This window comes from Phyllopteryx taeniolatus, chromosome 21 (genome assembly GCF_024500385.1).
Source record: "Phyllopteryx taeniolatus isolate TA_2022b chromosome 21, UOR_Ptae_1.2, whole genome shotgun sequence".
Taxonomy (NCBI): Eukaryota; Metazoa; Chordata; class Actinopteri; order Syngnathiformes; family Syngnathidae; genus Phyllopteryx; species Phyllopteryx taeniolatus.
Window position 1 is genome coordinate 7,254,365 of NC_084522.1, and position 14,668 is coordinate 7,269,032.

The following is a 14,668-nucleotide window of genomic DNA, read 5'->3' on the forward strand; positions in this document are numbered from 1 at the left end:
TGATGTTTGAGCACAAGAACTCCACAGAGACTGCGAATGTTACCTCTCGTTCCCATTATCTCAGACGCACTGCACCGCAATATGCAGCGTCAAAGGTAACAAACAAACAAACAAACAGGATTACACGAGTGTTTGTGATCAATCAGAGATCGGCTAGACTCCTTCATTCCTGTGGAATCAAGACATTTTGGACAATAGTTTTATGTTGACGCAAAACTGTTGTCCCGGTGCACAAAGCAAGGTTCATAAAGGGACAACTGCCTGACATCGTGACTTCAAGCTAATCAAATATCTTTGGGAGAACCAAAATGTAAATTAGGACAAAGCCAAGCACTCTCTTTTTTCTAGATTCCAAATCTGAGTACAGTACAGTACGTACTGCTACTGCTGCAAAGGGTCGGACCAGCACTATTCAGTGGATGAGATGGAATAAAGTGAGACATGAATGAAAGACTGCAGAAACACAGTTTATCTGAAGCCAAAAAGCTGTATTCCAAGTATATATTTTTAAGCGAGCGACAATGCCAGATGTCGTGCCAGTCAGTTGAATGAAAACAAACAGCTAAATGAGAGAACAAGGAATACTGTATTCACAGTATTCCAGGTTAAAGAATACACAATATACAAGCTGGTTTTGTTGACATGATGGATGAACGCAACTGGTCAGCTACCTGGAATTTGACAAGATCGCTTGTAATTGGACCCTACGCGGCAGGAAGATGTACCGTTTACAACTCTTGATGTTACGTACCACGTCGCTCTAACACACTAACCTTCGTGGTATCTAATTTTGAAGAATCTCATGAGTCTAAAACTGCTAAAATATTTTGTGGGAAATCATTTTTGTTCCTGCTTGATAGATAATTTTACAAATAATTGATAAGTTATAAAACATCAATATTGGAGTCATGCATTGTGGCTACCCGAAAAGCATTTATTGCAGGTTTACAATGGACGCGTTTCCTGAAAAGCTTTCTGCAGACTCATGGAGAAGCGTGTCCTCCCCCGCCGTCTACCAAGGATTAAACTTCAGTATGGATGTGTGAGATCAATATGTGTAAGGGCTGGGATTAGCCTGAGTGATGACGAGGCTACATTCTCTTGTGATACCTGGCTTAATGAGTTACACAAACACCAATGTGTCATGTCAAACACTCAGTTCAATCAATCGTGCAGGTTCCATATCGTCGATCCTGATGGTCCCGTCACAAAACACAAAAAAACTGCGGCCCTCAACTTTTCGGTTGAACTTTTTAAATGAACAAATCAGAAATTAGTACTACTCACTAACAATTGGGCGGTCAAACAACTGGCTGAAATTCTTCACTAAATGTTGTTCAAAAAAAGAAAATGAAAATGTGTTCAGATTAAAGAAATGTGAATCCCAAATGAAAATAATAAAAAGTGCTAAAAGTAATTTCTGGAATGGGCTGTGTCCAACTTCGCACCAACTACTGTATTTGAAATTTGAGGATCTGCAAATTAACTAAATTGGGATCTTGTAATCTGACATTACTAACATTAAAACTTTTCAAACAAATTGACAGTGTTTAGTCAAGCGATGTAATCACGTCTGTGGATGTATTTTTTCATATCTGTTAAACTATGAAATATCCAGCAAAACCAACAGGTCCCCAACATACAAGCGCTATAAAAAAAAAAGGGCACATTACATTTACAGTATATTATACACATTACAGCGATTCATTTGCTGGGCAAAGCTTCTCCGCCACATCTGCGTCAATGACACGTCACCACTGGCGACATTTACCAGACTCCGATTTGGACTTTAGCGTCACTCAATTAAAGAGACTGGCTATTTTTCCTTGTGACCTCAAGTTGGAAAACATTTAAGAATGTCACAGACTGCCCTTTAAGCTCAGATGACATTTGAAAGGCAATGCTTCTGCGAAAGGACCCTTTCATCTGGGTCACTTCCTAAAATGTTCCGACCAGATGTTCAACAACGATTTGTCTTGCTTGCTTCTTGCAACCCTAGCGAGGACAAGCGCTATAGATACTGGATGGATGGCTCCATTATTCTAAATATGCATCTGTACACACCCGAATACAGTAATTCTCAAACTGTGGTATGCAAAAGAATAAGTACAGTTTGTTGTCTTTGACAATACATTTAACAACTGTTTGTTGTAAAAAAAATAATTAAATAAATGTAGGGAACATTTTTATTTATCTTTCATGTGCAATACATTAACTGAATCATTATTTAGGTCTTTTTTTTTTTTTTTTTTACAGTGTTAATGTTCACGTTAATGTAAAGTGGCTTACAATAATACTAAATATACTTTTTAAGAATAAAATGTATGTCTCGTTTTTGATGAACACTTGGGCCTGTATTTTAATGTTGGTCATGATGCTGGTACTTGGAGAGCTAAGTGTTATTTTAAAGGTGGTACTAGGTCTAAAACATTTGAGAACCACTACCCTAATAGATGCCTCCAAATCTGCACTTGAGTAAATAAACATCTCCTTGCCACTGCATGAGGAAATATGGTACAATAAAGTGTCCAAGACTTTAAATGTGTCATTAAAGAACGGTAGAGGAGACAAATAACAATATCATTAACACTTCTAGATGAACTACACCGGCTTTATGGTTATGTAAAAAGTCACATTTAGACGGGTGCGATGCGACGTTTCAGTCACAATGCACTGTGTGAACACTGAACACCTCATTAACCATCTCGATCTCCGACTTGTGCTACATTTAAATTAGGCTGGCATTTAATTACGGCGCAAATTAATTATGTCCATCACACCGTGGCAATGTACACAATGGTGCTAATTAATAACGGCTGAGAGAAAACAAGAAAAAAAGAAAGCACAGGTCTTTGGGCCTCAAAGATAAATAAAAACGAAAGTGCATGTACTTCCAGCTGCTGTGGCAACGATCTGAGCTCGCAATTTTCGTGTACAATTATTGGACAGATTATCCAGCAGATATCTCAGTGGAAAGACATTATGGAACAACATTAGCGACATCATTTTCACAGCCGGGCCGAGACTTGCCACAGCAACATCCTCAGAGGCTATAATAGTTATCAGACTTTCATTACAGGATAAAAGAAAAAGAAAAAACTGCAACACAAACTCACTTTGAGTCTCCCTGGCATTCATCTTAATATCAGATGCAATAAGGACATGTTTCTAGATTAATAATCAGAGAAAAACAATTCAGCCAGCGTCTTGTTGTCATTTTTAAAGCGTGGGGGTGATTTCGACATGATTCTTTCAAACTTATTGCCTGCAGGAAAGTCAACGTAAACAATGACTTAAAGTGGCAGTAGTAATGCTATTTACCGCAATCCTGCAAAATGTGTGAGATTTATGGATATATACAGAAAAAGCCATTCTCTTTTCATTTACTTGATGCTAAATTACTTTAAGAGTGCACTCTTGCCAATGACAAATTGGACTTTTTTTTGTAATATAAAGTGGAGAAAATAAGGGTGGGGGAATTTGATTATAAAACTACCTTTAATATATTGTGTCACTATGAACATCAGACTTAAAAAAAAATTATGCAAAACATTTTACGAATTTGGCTCCCTTCTTGCATTTTATGCATTTCAGGAGCCTGCATCTTTAAATACTAACCCGATACAGAAAAAGAGAATTTAAAAAATAAAATGAAAAGGAAAGGCATGGCATGGCATAGCAGTTTCCAAACTGAATTCCTGAGTAACTTTAAATGAGTTACTTTAAATGAGTTATTAACTGCACTGGCTGTTTGGTATTCACTCACAGCATGACCAATTACAACGACGTCCAAGTCCTTCGGGCGCATTCGATTTAACCAAGTGTCATTCCCGTGTAGGAAGTGCAACCTCTGACTGAGCTCAAGGCTCAAGGATAGACACACCGTGGATATAAAATGTCTATGGAGTACACCCCTTTTCAAATGATTGTGATATAATGATATGTATAGACATTTAGAAACAATGTCGTTTGTTTGTTTTTTTAATTAACACAATTACTAATTACTTTATACTGCTTCTCCAGTCCTTTACCTCTTTATCCATGCTCTCGAGGTCCTCCTTGCAAAGAGTGTACAACGGCATCGTTTCTGACATGCTCGGCTGACACTTCCGATGCGACGGCTCGAGCGACTCGTCATCCTGGCTGGGGCCTACTGCCACATCTTGCTGACTATTTGGCGCTCCCCTGAACAACAATGAAGTCAGTTAGTAAAATACAGCAAATACTGGGTGAAGGTCTTTCTTTTTTATTTGACTTCAGCGACTGAAAGTGAAGGTAAAGGCCAAGATTTTATGTACAGTAAATCTCATGCTTCTACTTAATTAACTGTTTGATGATTAAAATCAAAGTTGATGCAAATTTGATATGTCTGCAATCCTTGAATTACTTAATTCCATTTTTTCCCCTCATGATCGCTCATTATCATGTAATTATGTAAAGAAATTAGCCATTTCTGAATATGTGACACAAGTATGTGCCATAGAAGTAAAGCCTCATACAACAAGATGATGCAATGCTGAGGTACCGGTAACTGCGGTATCATTTACAGTGTAGAAATCCAACAAATAATCACTAAAATGTGAGTTTTTACTGTTCTACTGAGTAGCTAAGGAAAGATGTCTCCATTGGGAGTCATCTGGGAAGTACAGTATCTGCACAGTAAGCTACTTGAAGGAGAATGGGATGGAAGTAAATGTGGCCCACTGGACAAACCCATATACAGTATTTAAGATGTGTAATGGAGTCTTTTGTCAATACAATAAAGACAAACACCAATAGTACGACCACGGTTTCCAACAATACCCACGTGCTACAGTTTCCTAAAGCCATTATATTTGCGTGCATACAAATTAGAGCAGAAAGTGATATTGAAAGGATTATGAAGTGGTAGGACATCCACTAATCATATCCATTATTTCCCATGTTATGTTACTGCGTCAGTACGTTATCAGGAAATTGTCTCGGCTCAGTACCTGAGACACGACTGCCCTTGTTGATCAGATGCCTGTAGGTAAGGAGACACCTGAGGGGCCTTGCGAATCAGCTTCCCAGTGACAGGGTCGTAGGTTCGAACTTCAGGGGGTGCCGGAGGAGGTCTGTGCTGGATTGGGGGCGGATTTCGGAAAATAGACTTGTGCCGGGATATCTGCTTGTCAAGGAAAGCCGCCGGGCTGTTGCTCCTACAAGCAGCAAATAATAATGATCAGCGAAGATGCTTTTAAGCGGGATAACCATACTGTATAACCAATAATCAGGCCAAATTAGAGATGGTTTTTTTTCCTTTCTTCCAATCAAAGTTAGCAAAGGCTCGACTGTCCGTTGTCTCGAAAATAATCATCCTTATGTGATGTGTGGTGTGTTAAGAGTATCCAATGAACTGAACAGCTGATATCACTACGTCTCTCAACTCAACAAACGTACCATGCCTGCTTGGAGTAGTCCTCCTTTAGCGGGAACAGCTGCTCCTCCACCCTTTCCCAGCGCTCCAGACAACTCCACAGCCAGTCGGGGTTGACCACGTGGAGGTGCTTGCAGCCCAGTGCCTGACGGACCTTCTCCGTGCCTGGTGGACAAAAAGGGCGACAACCGCCAGTCGACGTCAACCTTCTGATCAAAACCTATTAGTAAATACACACACTTTCTGTCTAATTCAGAGCAATGGTCAGACTTTGGGAGAGAGAAAATAATTCGATACTTGTACAAAGATAACAAGGAAGATTTGCCCTCCAGAGTCACTCTCCTTTCACTTTTCTGCCAAATCAATAGTGTCTTCAAATCCACAGCGAGTAGTGTTTCTGCTTGAATACTACTTATTGATGTTTGACTCAACAGACATAGGAGTACATTCTCAGTATATAGGCTCATTAACCCCGGGTCAGTTTTTTAAGCACATAGCTAACGTTCAATGGCTAGCACAGAATCTAAAATTGAAATATCTGAGTCAGATATTGACTCCCAGAAATATGCACTTCTGTTGACAGAAGTTGAAGGGTTGTTTTTGCTTGCTTGTTGGGATTCAAACCTACAAGCTCAGCCCTACAGTGGGAATCACAAAGAAACGTGAAGCTTGCAGAGAGGATTTGCATTTCTGTAGAGCGGAATGGAGTACTTCTGTTTCAAACTTGAATGTGGAGCACCATAGTTTGGACTGTTTTTTTGCCTCTCTACACGCATCAAGTTGGCCCTCCCTAATATATGTTATATTACGGCAATATTTTACGCCCGAGTCCCAGGGAGGATTTCTAATTTGGTTCTTTACCTGAGAAAGCAAATGATGCTCTAAAACATACAGAAGATAAACTGTGTATTTAAAAAAAATGGGGTGAATAAAACTGCTATTACGAAGCAAATTGGCACAGAGAATGCAGATTTTGGTTAAATAGACTAGATTAATCTCTGTCCAACCACTGCAGTGTTGTTCCAACAGCACAAAAAAGAAGAGTTTTCAGGGGTTCTATCCAAATGAAGTGAACTTTGCAAAGTCCTGATTTCATCTGTGCTGCCACCCCTCCCCTCCAATTGTTCTTCTTCTTGTGCTGTTGTAGAATGTAACTGATTGCCAAGTGCGTCTCTGAGTGCGGCCGGCTCCCAAGGCAACGGCGCCACTTCCCGTGCTCGCTTGTTTTCAGAGGGTAAATTGAATTGGTGGCATATACAGGCACGAGTCTCATTTTGATTTTCCTGAGATTTGTGTGCCAACAGTAAGCATTTTGCTTATGCACGCAGAGAAAATGCCACCCTATCTGCATTCTCTTTATTAAAACCGCCACCTAACTCGAGCCTCCATTTTCTCTCAAGAACAATTTTGACAATATGCGAGTAAATTTGACATTTAAACAAGCCTTGGATGACCCTTCTCGGATTAGGGCCTCGTTAAGCAAAGAAAAAGCTTCCATCACTTCAGAATGGTTCCAGCATGCTGCTAATCGACATGTCTCAATGGGCTGAATGGACTAAATAAAATTAGGGAGGACAGGGAGAGAAAAAAATTCAATAAATCAAAAATAAAAATTAAAAAAAAGACGTGCTTAATATCACAGTCTCTGTATGGTTGAACTCATCTTTAAAAAGCAGTAAACTCAGGATGACTTCTTGTGCCGCGTGGCGACATATTCTTATGCCACAGCAAAAATTATTACATAACCTTGAACCCCCGCTATCTCCCCTGCCGCGAACAGTGAAAATCCACAAGTATAAATGACAGCCACGTGTCGCCCACATCTAAAACTGCCACTGGGGCTCGGTCCCTATCTCCGCCAATATTGGGGGTTCACTGTATGCTAATTCCTGATAAAAGTGACTAAATTTCAGACAGTAGTACCAGAAACTAAAAAAATGGAACATATTAAATCAATTTTACATACCAGATTTTGCTGCAATGAGGTGTGTGGTCACATTGGGTTCTTGTGAATCCAGAACCAAATTCTTGCCAATCTTTGCTCCCAGTGCCTTGGCATGATAGTACTCACGAGTCCTCTCTATTGGGTAGTTGGTTGGGTACAAACCGCTGAACACTATCGTCGTTCCGTCTAAGGTCTTGCTTTTCAGCTCGGGGACGATCTTGCGAATGTCCGGCGTGTCGGGCACCTCCGTCTTTAGGAAAGCCTCGTAGCGGGCGTAGTACTCGCCGTGGATCCGTTCAAGCACCTCCTCCAGATAAATGAGGTGATCGTCCCGGTCGTTATCCACTTCCTCTTCTTCCTCGTCCTCCATGCTCTGGTCCAGGAGCTCCTCCCCCATGGTCACCCCGGATTGTTCGCTATTCTGTGACTCGGTTTCGGGTTCCCTCCTGTCCGAGCAGCCGTTCCCCAACTCGGGGAGGAGACCATCCGAAGGTTCTGCCGATTCAGAATTTTGGACTTCACTATTCCCGTCTTTTGCTTCATTGCCATTGTCTTGTGAGGCCGCTTCAATCTCTGACTTCTTTGCCTCGCTGTCACCGTCCACAGAGGGTGGCTTTTCCCTAACGGAATCGCTGTCGCTGTCGCTGGAAAGGTCAAAGTCCAGATTATTGGACTCATTGTTTGGCATTAAAGAGTTTGGATTGTCCTGTACCTCATCTGTCCTGCTAATAATACTTTCCTCTTTACTATTTTCCTGGTTATCAACCCCGTGAGTTTTTCTCGCAGCGGCCTCCTCATCAGCCTCTGAATGTTTATCCGTCAATGCCTCATCCGGCGCGGCGGGATGCGTCCGTTCATTTGTCGGGACGCCCTGAGAAAAGCGGGATGCCGCGGTCCCGTCTTTTACCGGCTTTTTCCTGAGGCCGTTGTTTTGCTCATCCGCGCCGAGAGTCTCGGATGTTTCTGTGCTCTCTGAAGGACGACCTGGTAGGTTTCCTGCGGGGGAACAAGGCACAGAAATCAATTTACATTCAAGACAACCGGAGAGACTGAATGAAGGCTCTGATTCAAGAATTTGAGTTACAAATGTGTATCAGACTAAAAAGAAAAAAAAAACAAATGTTACTTTAGTTATGAATAATTAGTGAGAATAAATGTGTAATATTACAAAGAAAAGTCACTGGAATAAAGTTGTAATTTGAGGAATAAATCACAGTTTCATGAGAATAAAATAAATGTCATATTACAAGGAAAAGGGAGTCATTTGTCATAATAATAATAATATTACCAGCATAAACTTAAGTCTCCGTGAAAGACTGTTGAGAATTTGCCCTTCATAGAGATTCAGTGACAGCTGGTCTGGTTCGTGGGGGAATTTTGACATTGATTCATCATGTTACATTTTTTTTCCCCACTGTCTTTTGTCACTGACTATTTTGTCCTAATTTTCCCATTTTACTTATTTTTACTGTGGCCCTAATACTCACTTGCATCTTGCATTAATGAGATCCAAATACAAATTTGGTTTCTTCACAGATTCACTGTTTTAATGTATTTAGTGTTAATCTACATTGGTGTATCTCGGGGCTATCCAGTGTCCACTTCCTTTTTCATTTTTTTCCACCTTCCCCAAAAGATCACTTTTCAGAAACAGCTAAGCAATTCTTCAGTTCAGATTTCATAGAGGCACAATTGCCACAGAATTTTGTCTTTGGGTAGACAAAGTGAATCACATGTCAAACAGAGGAGGCTGCACTCTGTGGCCTCATTTAAAACTCTGGACTGCATTCAAGCAATAACCTAACAAGAACTTGCATGTTATCTTAAAAGTGGCTCTTCGAGAGGACTTTGCAAGGAACTGGAAACAAAGCCTTGAACATTACACTGAATTTGATGTGTACTACTTTTGCTGTGCATCACAAGGACACATTTACCTGAGAGAGAAAAAAAAATATATATATATATCTCACTTCCGTACCTTTCTTGGCCATCAGAGCTTCTTGCGAGCCTGGCGGCGCGCTAATGTCCCCGATGCCCTCGAAATAGACGTATTTCTTCACAGCGATGAGGTTGGGCGCAAATTTCCACACGTCTTCACGGTCATCGATGATGCACACCATCGAGTCCCCACAGGGGAAAAGATACCTGTTAGGACAACGAAGGACAGCAAGCTTGTTGGCACAGCAACGGCGGTGCATTTAAAAAAAGAGATATTCTGGATTTTCTTTCAAAATTTCATATACATCCCAGGTCATGTTTCACATCAGTTACCATCTCTAAAAATACATAGCTAGCCAACATTAAAATACAGTAACACAGTAGAACTAAGTGCTCATCAAAATGAGGTGGTGGTTTAATTCCTAAAAAGCGTATTTATTATTGTAAGCCACCGTAACATTATAATATATATAGTTTGAACATTAAGACTACGCTTAAATACAAAAGAAAAAATATATTGAAAAGGCACATAAAAGTTAAATAATAATTTTACTTAAATACATTTTTAAAAACATTACTTCAACGTAATGTGCCTAAAATTAAATACAACTGAACCGCACATAAAAAAATAAAATCACTGTACAGAAAAAAAAGTGCTGTAAATAAAAAGTAAAAAATTGACTGTACTAGATTTAAAGAAAAAAAAGTCAACAGGTTGCATGCAAGCTTCATAAAACCTTGCGCCACAATCAGGAGAAATTTGTAACAGTTTGCTCACAGACATATTTTCAAAAGTAGGAAGCTAAGAAAGATTTACTTGGTTGTGTAATTCTATACTTGATGGGTGGGCAGGCACTCCAGAGACCCCACTATATCCCATCCAATGTCCCCTTTAAATGGTCAATTGATTATCGGATTTATAAATTTGACATCCGTAGCACATATCAATTCCCACCTAAGATTCCCCGTCTTGGAGAAGGGATCGATGCATTCATCTCTGGACAGGATACGATGGGAGAACAGCTTTGTTTCTGGGTCCAGAAAGCCTAAGAAAACAAAAGCAAACAACATAGGAGCGTATTTTTGCTCTTTTGAATCAAGCATTCTTTTCAAATAATTTCATATCCCCTCTTGCTTTCTTGACAGGAAATATACAGCAGCTGGAGACCCGGCTGGCCTCAACTCATCAGAGGTAGTAAATTTCAATTTCAAATGCATTAAACATTCATCACATGGCTGCAAAACAGTGCCTTGCTGGGGTTATAGACTGCAGCCTCAATAAAGGATGGCCTATATCACGCTAGCTCAATTTAATCCCACACTAAATCAAAATTCTGCTGAGGGGACAGACAACATTTATTTTTACTAAACTGCTATTCATGCATAAGCATTTTTATTTTAGATTGCTGGAGGAAAAAGTCAGAAATACAGATTCTGATGTAGTTTATGTTCTCTGGTGCTCATAATGTCAACTTGAAATAAGTCCATAGCTAAAGAGCATACCTAATCACACCTTGAACACAATACCGGTATATTAGTAGATAGTGCCCCCTTATGGACTCCAACGGGAAGTACAAATGGTACCATTTCCTGCACAATCCAAATTACTCATCTATGAGAGAAATGGAAGTCAAGTGCACACATTACCTGCAATGGTGTGTGCATAAAGGCGGCTCCCGAACGTGAAGACGTGCAACTCGTACAGTTTGGCAATTTTCTCCAGGAATTCCTTGCAATGCGGCCGTAGTCGCGTGTGAAGCATCGGCTCACCTCGTCCCAGCTGGAAGTGAAAAATGCCCTGGAGGAAAATAAAAAAAGTTAAATTAACGTGTGAAATTAAAAAATATGTAGATTTTGAAAACAAATATTTATGCTAATTCCGATTTCAATCTGTAGTTCAATATAGCAGACATAACATCAATACAAGACACAATATTCCTACATAAAAACCAGTGCAGCAACATGGACAATAATTCTAAAATGTAAATAAGTAATAATCTTCTGACCAATTAAGTGAATTGGAATAATTTCCGGTGGCACGCCTGATGATGTCTCATGGAACAATGTGCCTCGGCACCCCGGTTGAGAATCACTGGAGGTAGTATATGTTTAAATATATATTTTGTAATGAAAAAGACCTTATTGGACATCTGCTGGCAGTGTTGATCGGTGGTGTGGATGAGCGTCTGGTCCAGGTCCACCATCAGGACCAGCTTTTTGTTGCGGTGGAGCCGCTGCTGGTCCTCTCGGCCCAGCTGCTCTGCTTGCTGATTGGGTGGAAGAGGACAAGAAATTAGAGAACAAAAACCACAACAAACTTACTAGTGTGTCCTTTTTCTGAGCAACTCATTATTTATTTTTTTTAATAGAGGTTTTAAAGGTTAACCAGAGGAACCTCCAAAATCGAATGGCTGTCAGTAAAATAAAATGCTACTGACCAGCTTTTTGTAAAAGTACTGTGATTCTGATCTGTTGTGACTGCCGTCGTGCATTTGAGTCCATCTGCTGGTGATGTTTGACAAGTAGGAGCATTAAGTGATGATGTAGGCTGCTAAGTTAGCTTCTGGAGCTTATCACTTGTAATCAATGTGTATGTGGTATGTTTTATATTAGTGGTTGCGTGAACTTTACAAAAATGTGTGAAATTTATTAGTCTCCTTATTTATGAATAAAGTTGAAAAAGTTTGTTTTATTGGTTCTAAAATATTAACATTAAACTGGATAACTAATGCTTGTATTTTTAAATAATAATTAATAATGTAAACATGTTACTTAAAAATTTTTACCTGGACAATTATAAAGGTTCTGTGGTTGTGACAATTTGGGACTCTGGAACAAATTAAATTCAATATAATTGATCTCAATGGGAAACTCAAAGGTTGAACAGCATCATGGAAAAGATTCAGTTCGACTTTGGGGGTTCCACTGAATTACACTTAACTACATGAGTACTGTTTAAGTACATATAGTATTTAAAAAAGGCTTTTAGTGTATCTAATAATGGAAAACATTGATTCATCGATGTACTTAAAGGCGGTAGGAAGCAGCATCTCCATCACAGGACTCACCTCAGAGCTGACCATCAACTCGGGTACACTGTGCACCATGGAGACTGTTGCCGTGGAGATGGGAGTTTGCTGGTTTCCATTTGTGCTCTGCAGCCTGAGAGAGAGTGTGAGGGAGAGAGAGAGAAAAGAGGGAGCGAGATTGACAAAGAGTGTGTGTTATGCTGCGTACTTGAGCATCGGTAACTCAGAAGAAAAGCAGATTTAAAGAAGATGCTGATGAATCAGAAGTGTGCTTGATTTCTAGGAAGTCTACAACGGGTAGGTTTCTCTGAAATTGGCAAAGGGTGGAGGTAGCACAATTGATTTATCACAATAGTTGCCGTTAACTGGAAATACATTGCCTCTATCACCACATAAGTGCAATATCTAAAAATGAAGGCACCACAAAATACGATTAAAAGTTTTAACCAGAGTCTTAACGTTTTTTTCACTGAATGAAAAGGCATAAAACATGTCACGTACAGAAATGCGGGTGGGCTCATGTCAGATAAATAAGTGTATATGGTTTATCAACCATCTTGATGATGTCACGGTTGACCACCAACATGTCTGTGCATGCGCTTACTGAGTCAGGTCCTGCCCACATTCGGCGCACAAGCCTTTCATCACAATCGGGTGGCTGCATCCTGCTATTCTGACAATGACGCCCCTGGGGGAATAAAAAGACAAAAGACAGTTAAGTGTCTTTTTTTTTTTTCATGTGAATAAATCAACGTGTGAAGTTACATTAAATAAGGCTTGAGTTTCATTCGTCCGACAGCAAAGAAAGCCTAAAAAGCAGCAATTAGCTTTAAATCACCAGCATGTCTCATGTATTTCATTTTAATTACCTAACCTTTATTTATCCATGTAAGGCACCTGAGAACACACTACAAACTGTACAATGCGATATAGTTACAACAAATTTACATATACATTACATTGCAACAGGGCATGAATGGTGAATAAAGGTTTCATAAGAGGTTAAAAACAGGTGCAGCGATCCCTCACTAACTTTTTAATCAATGATATTGGGATGAATCAGGTGAGTTTTATTTGTTGAACAGTGTTCCAAGTCCTTATTTGATTTGACTCATGATTTTCATTTGATGACAGTTATGGATCCGTTATTAATTGTTGTAATAGATAAATAGATAGATAGATAGATAATACAATGTGAGGCCTTCACTAGATCTCACTATATATGAATGATACAATTTAAACTGTTGATTAATGAATATCACTCTTCAAATGGCCGTTTCTTTCAATAACAAGTCTTTCAATAAAAGACTTGGTAGCACCATAAAAATATATATCACCCAAGAGGCATTTTATATTGTCAAGGTCAAGACACGCAACGGCGCTTAACTTCCGATTTCAAAGTAAAAGCTTACAAACGTTTCGCTTTCCAAACCAATCGCGTTTAATCAAACATTAATAATTGTTAAATAGTACTACTCAATGATAGCCCATTTTAGAGCTATTCTTTGTGGAATGTAAAAACACTAATGTGCGTTACTAAAATAAATCAACTTTACTTTGATAGTCTACAACCAAACCAAACCACTGTCATTTGGCTACCTTGATTGCGTGTTAGGATTCGGCTACCAAACAAGTTAGCCTTCACGTTAGCGCCCATGCTTTAGTTAGCTCGTTAGCCAGTTAGCATAACACTGATACAACTCGGTTCATATACAACGATTATCACGGTCGTGAGTGAACCATAACAGGCTTCAAACAAGTTACTCACCCAGGAGTTATGACCTGTCCGGGTTGACAGCACAGCTCCTTGACTACCCCCGCGCGGTCCGACTTCACCTTCCTCTCGGGCAGCCTGGGTGTCTCTGCCCCCTTCTCCGCGGGTATGGGCACGCAGAGCGCTAAAACGGAGTCCACGTTGACGTGAGATCCCGGTTTGACTTTCCACTCCAGGAGGCGACAGGGGAGAATCCCTATCGTATAGCACATATCAGACACTTGCACCGCGGGGCCCATCGTTGATGCACCGTCGCCGCCGCCAGAATCAGCGGCAGGATCCTCCATCTGGAAAATAAAAATCCGTTCGTAAAGTTCCGTTTGAAGCGTATCCGCTACAGACGCAACGTTCGAATCATTAAAAGGCTGCCAAGCGCCAGCTCTCAGGTGAATTAAAAGAGCAGTGGTGGGATTTAAAGCCGCTATCTGCGGCAGCCAGCTCCGTTCACTCTTCCCGCCCGTAAACAGGAAGTGGCAACACTGCAGACACGCAGGTCGTCATGACAACTTCCGCTTAAAATTATTCATGGTAAAAACAAGCAACAAAAAAGTAATACTGTACTTAACACACATTTTAAAGTGTAT

General features: G+C 40.1%; 1 protein-coding gene across 1 annotated transcript in view; it reads right to left on the reverse strand.

The window, feature by feature from the left end:
- Window positions 1-14,556, reverse strand: part of ctdp1 (CTD (carboxy-terminal domain, RNA polymerase II, polypeptide A) phosphatase, subunit 1) — a 34,222-nt gene extending 19,666 nt beyond the window's left edge. The window contains exons 1-11 of the mRNA XM_061760286.1: window positions 14,079-14,556; window positions 12,915-12,998; window positions 12,350-12,443; window positions 11,420-11,548; window positions 10,929-11,079; window positions 10,237-10,327; window positions 9,322-9,488; window positions 7,365-8,339; window positions 5,422-5,563; window positions 4,974-5,180; window positions 4,032-4,185 (exon numbers count right to left, since the gene is read on the reverse strand). Of these exons, the coding sequence (XP_061616270.1) occupies window positions 4,032-4,185; window positions 4,974-5,180; window positions 5,422-5,563; window positions 7,365-8,339; window positions 9,322-9,488; window positions 10,237-10,327; window positions 10,929-11,079; window positions 11,420-11,548; window positions 12,350-12,443; window positions 12,915-12,998; window positions 14,079-14,371 (2,487 nt within the window). The 5' untranslated portion in view covers window positions 14,372-14,556. The remainder of the gene's footprint in view (window positions 1-4,031; window positions 4,186-4,973; window positions 5,181-5,421; window positions 5,564-7,364; window positions 8,340-9,321; window positions 9,489-10,236; window positions 10,328-10,928; window positions 11,080-11,419; window positions 11,549-12,349; window positions 12,444-12,914; window positions 12,999-14,078) is intronic.
- Between the last annotated feature and the right edge of the window lie 112 nt (window positions 14,557-14,668).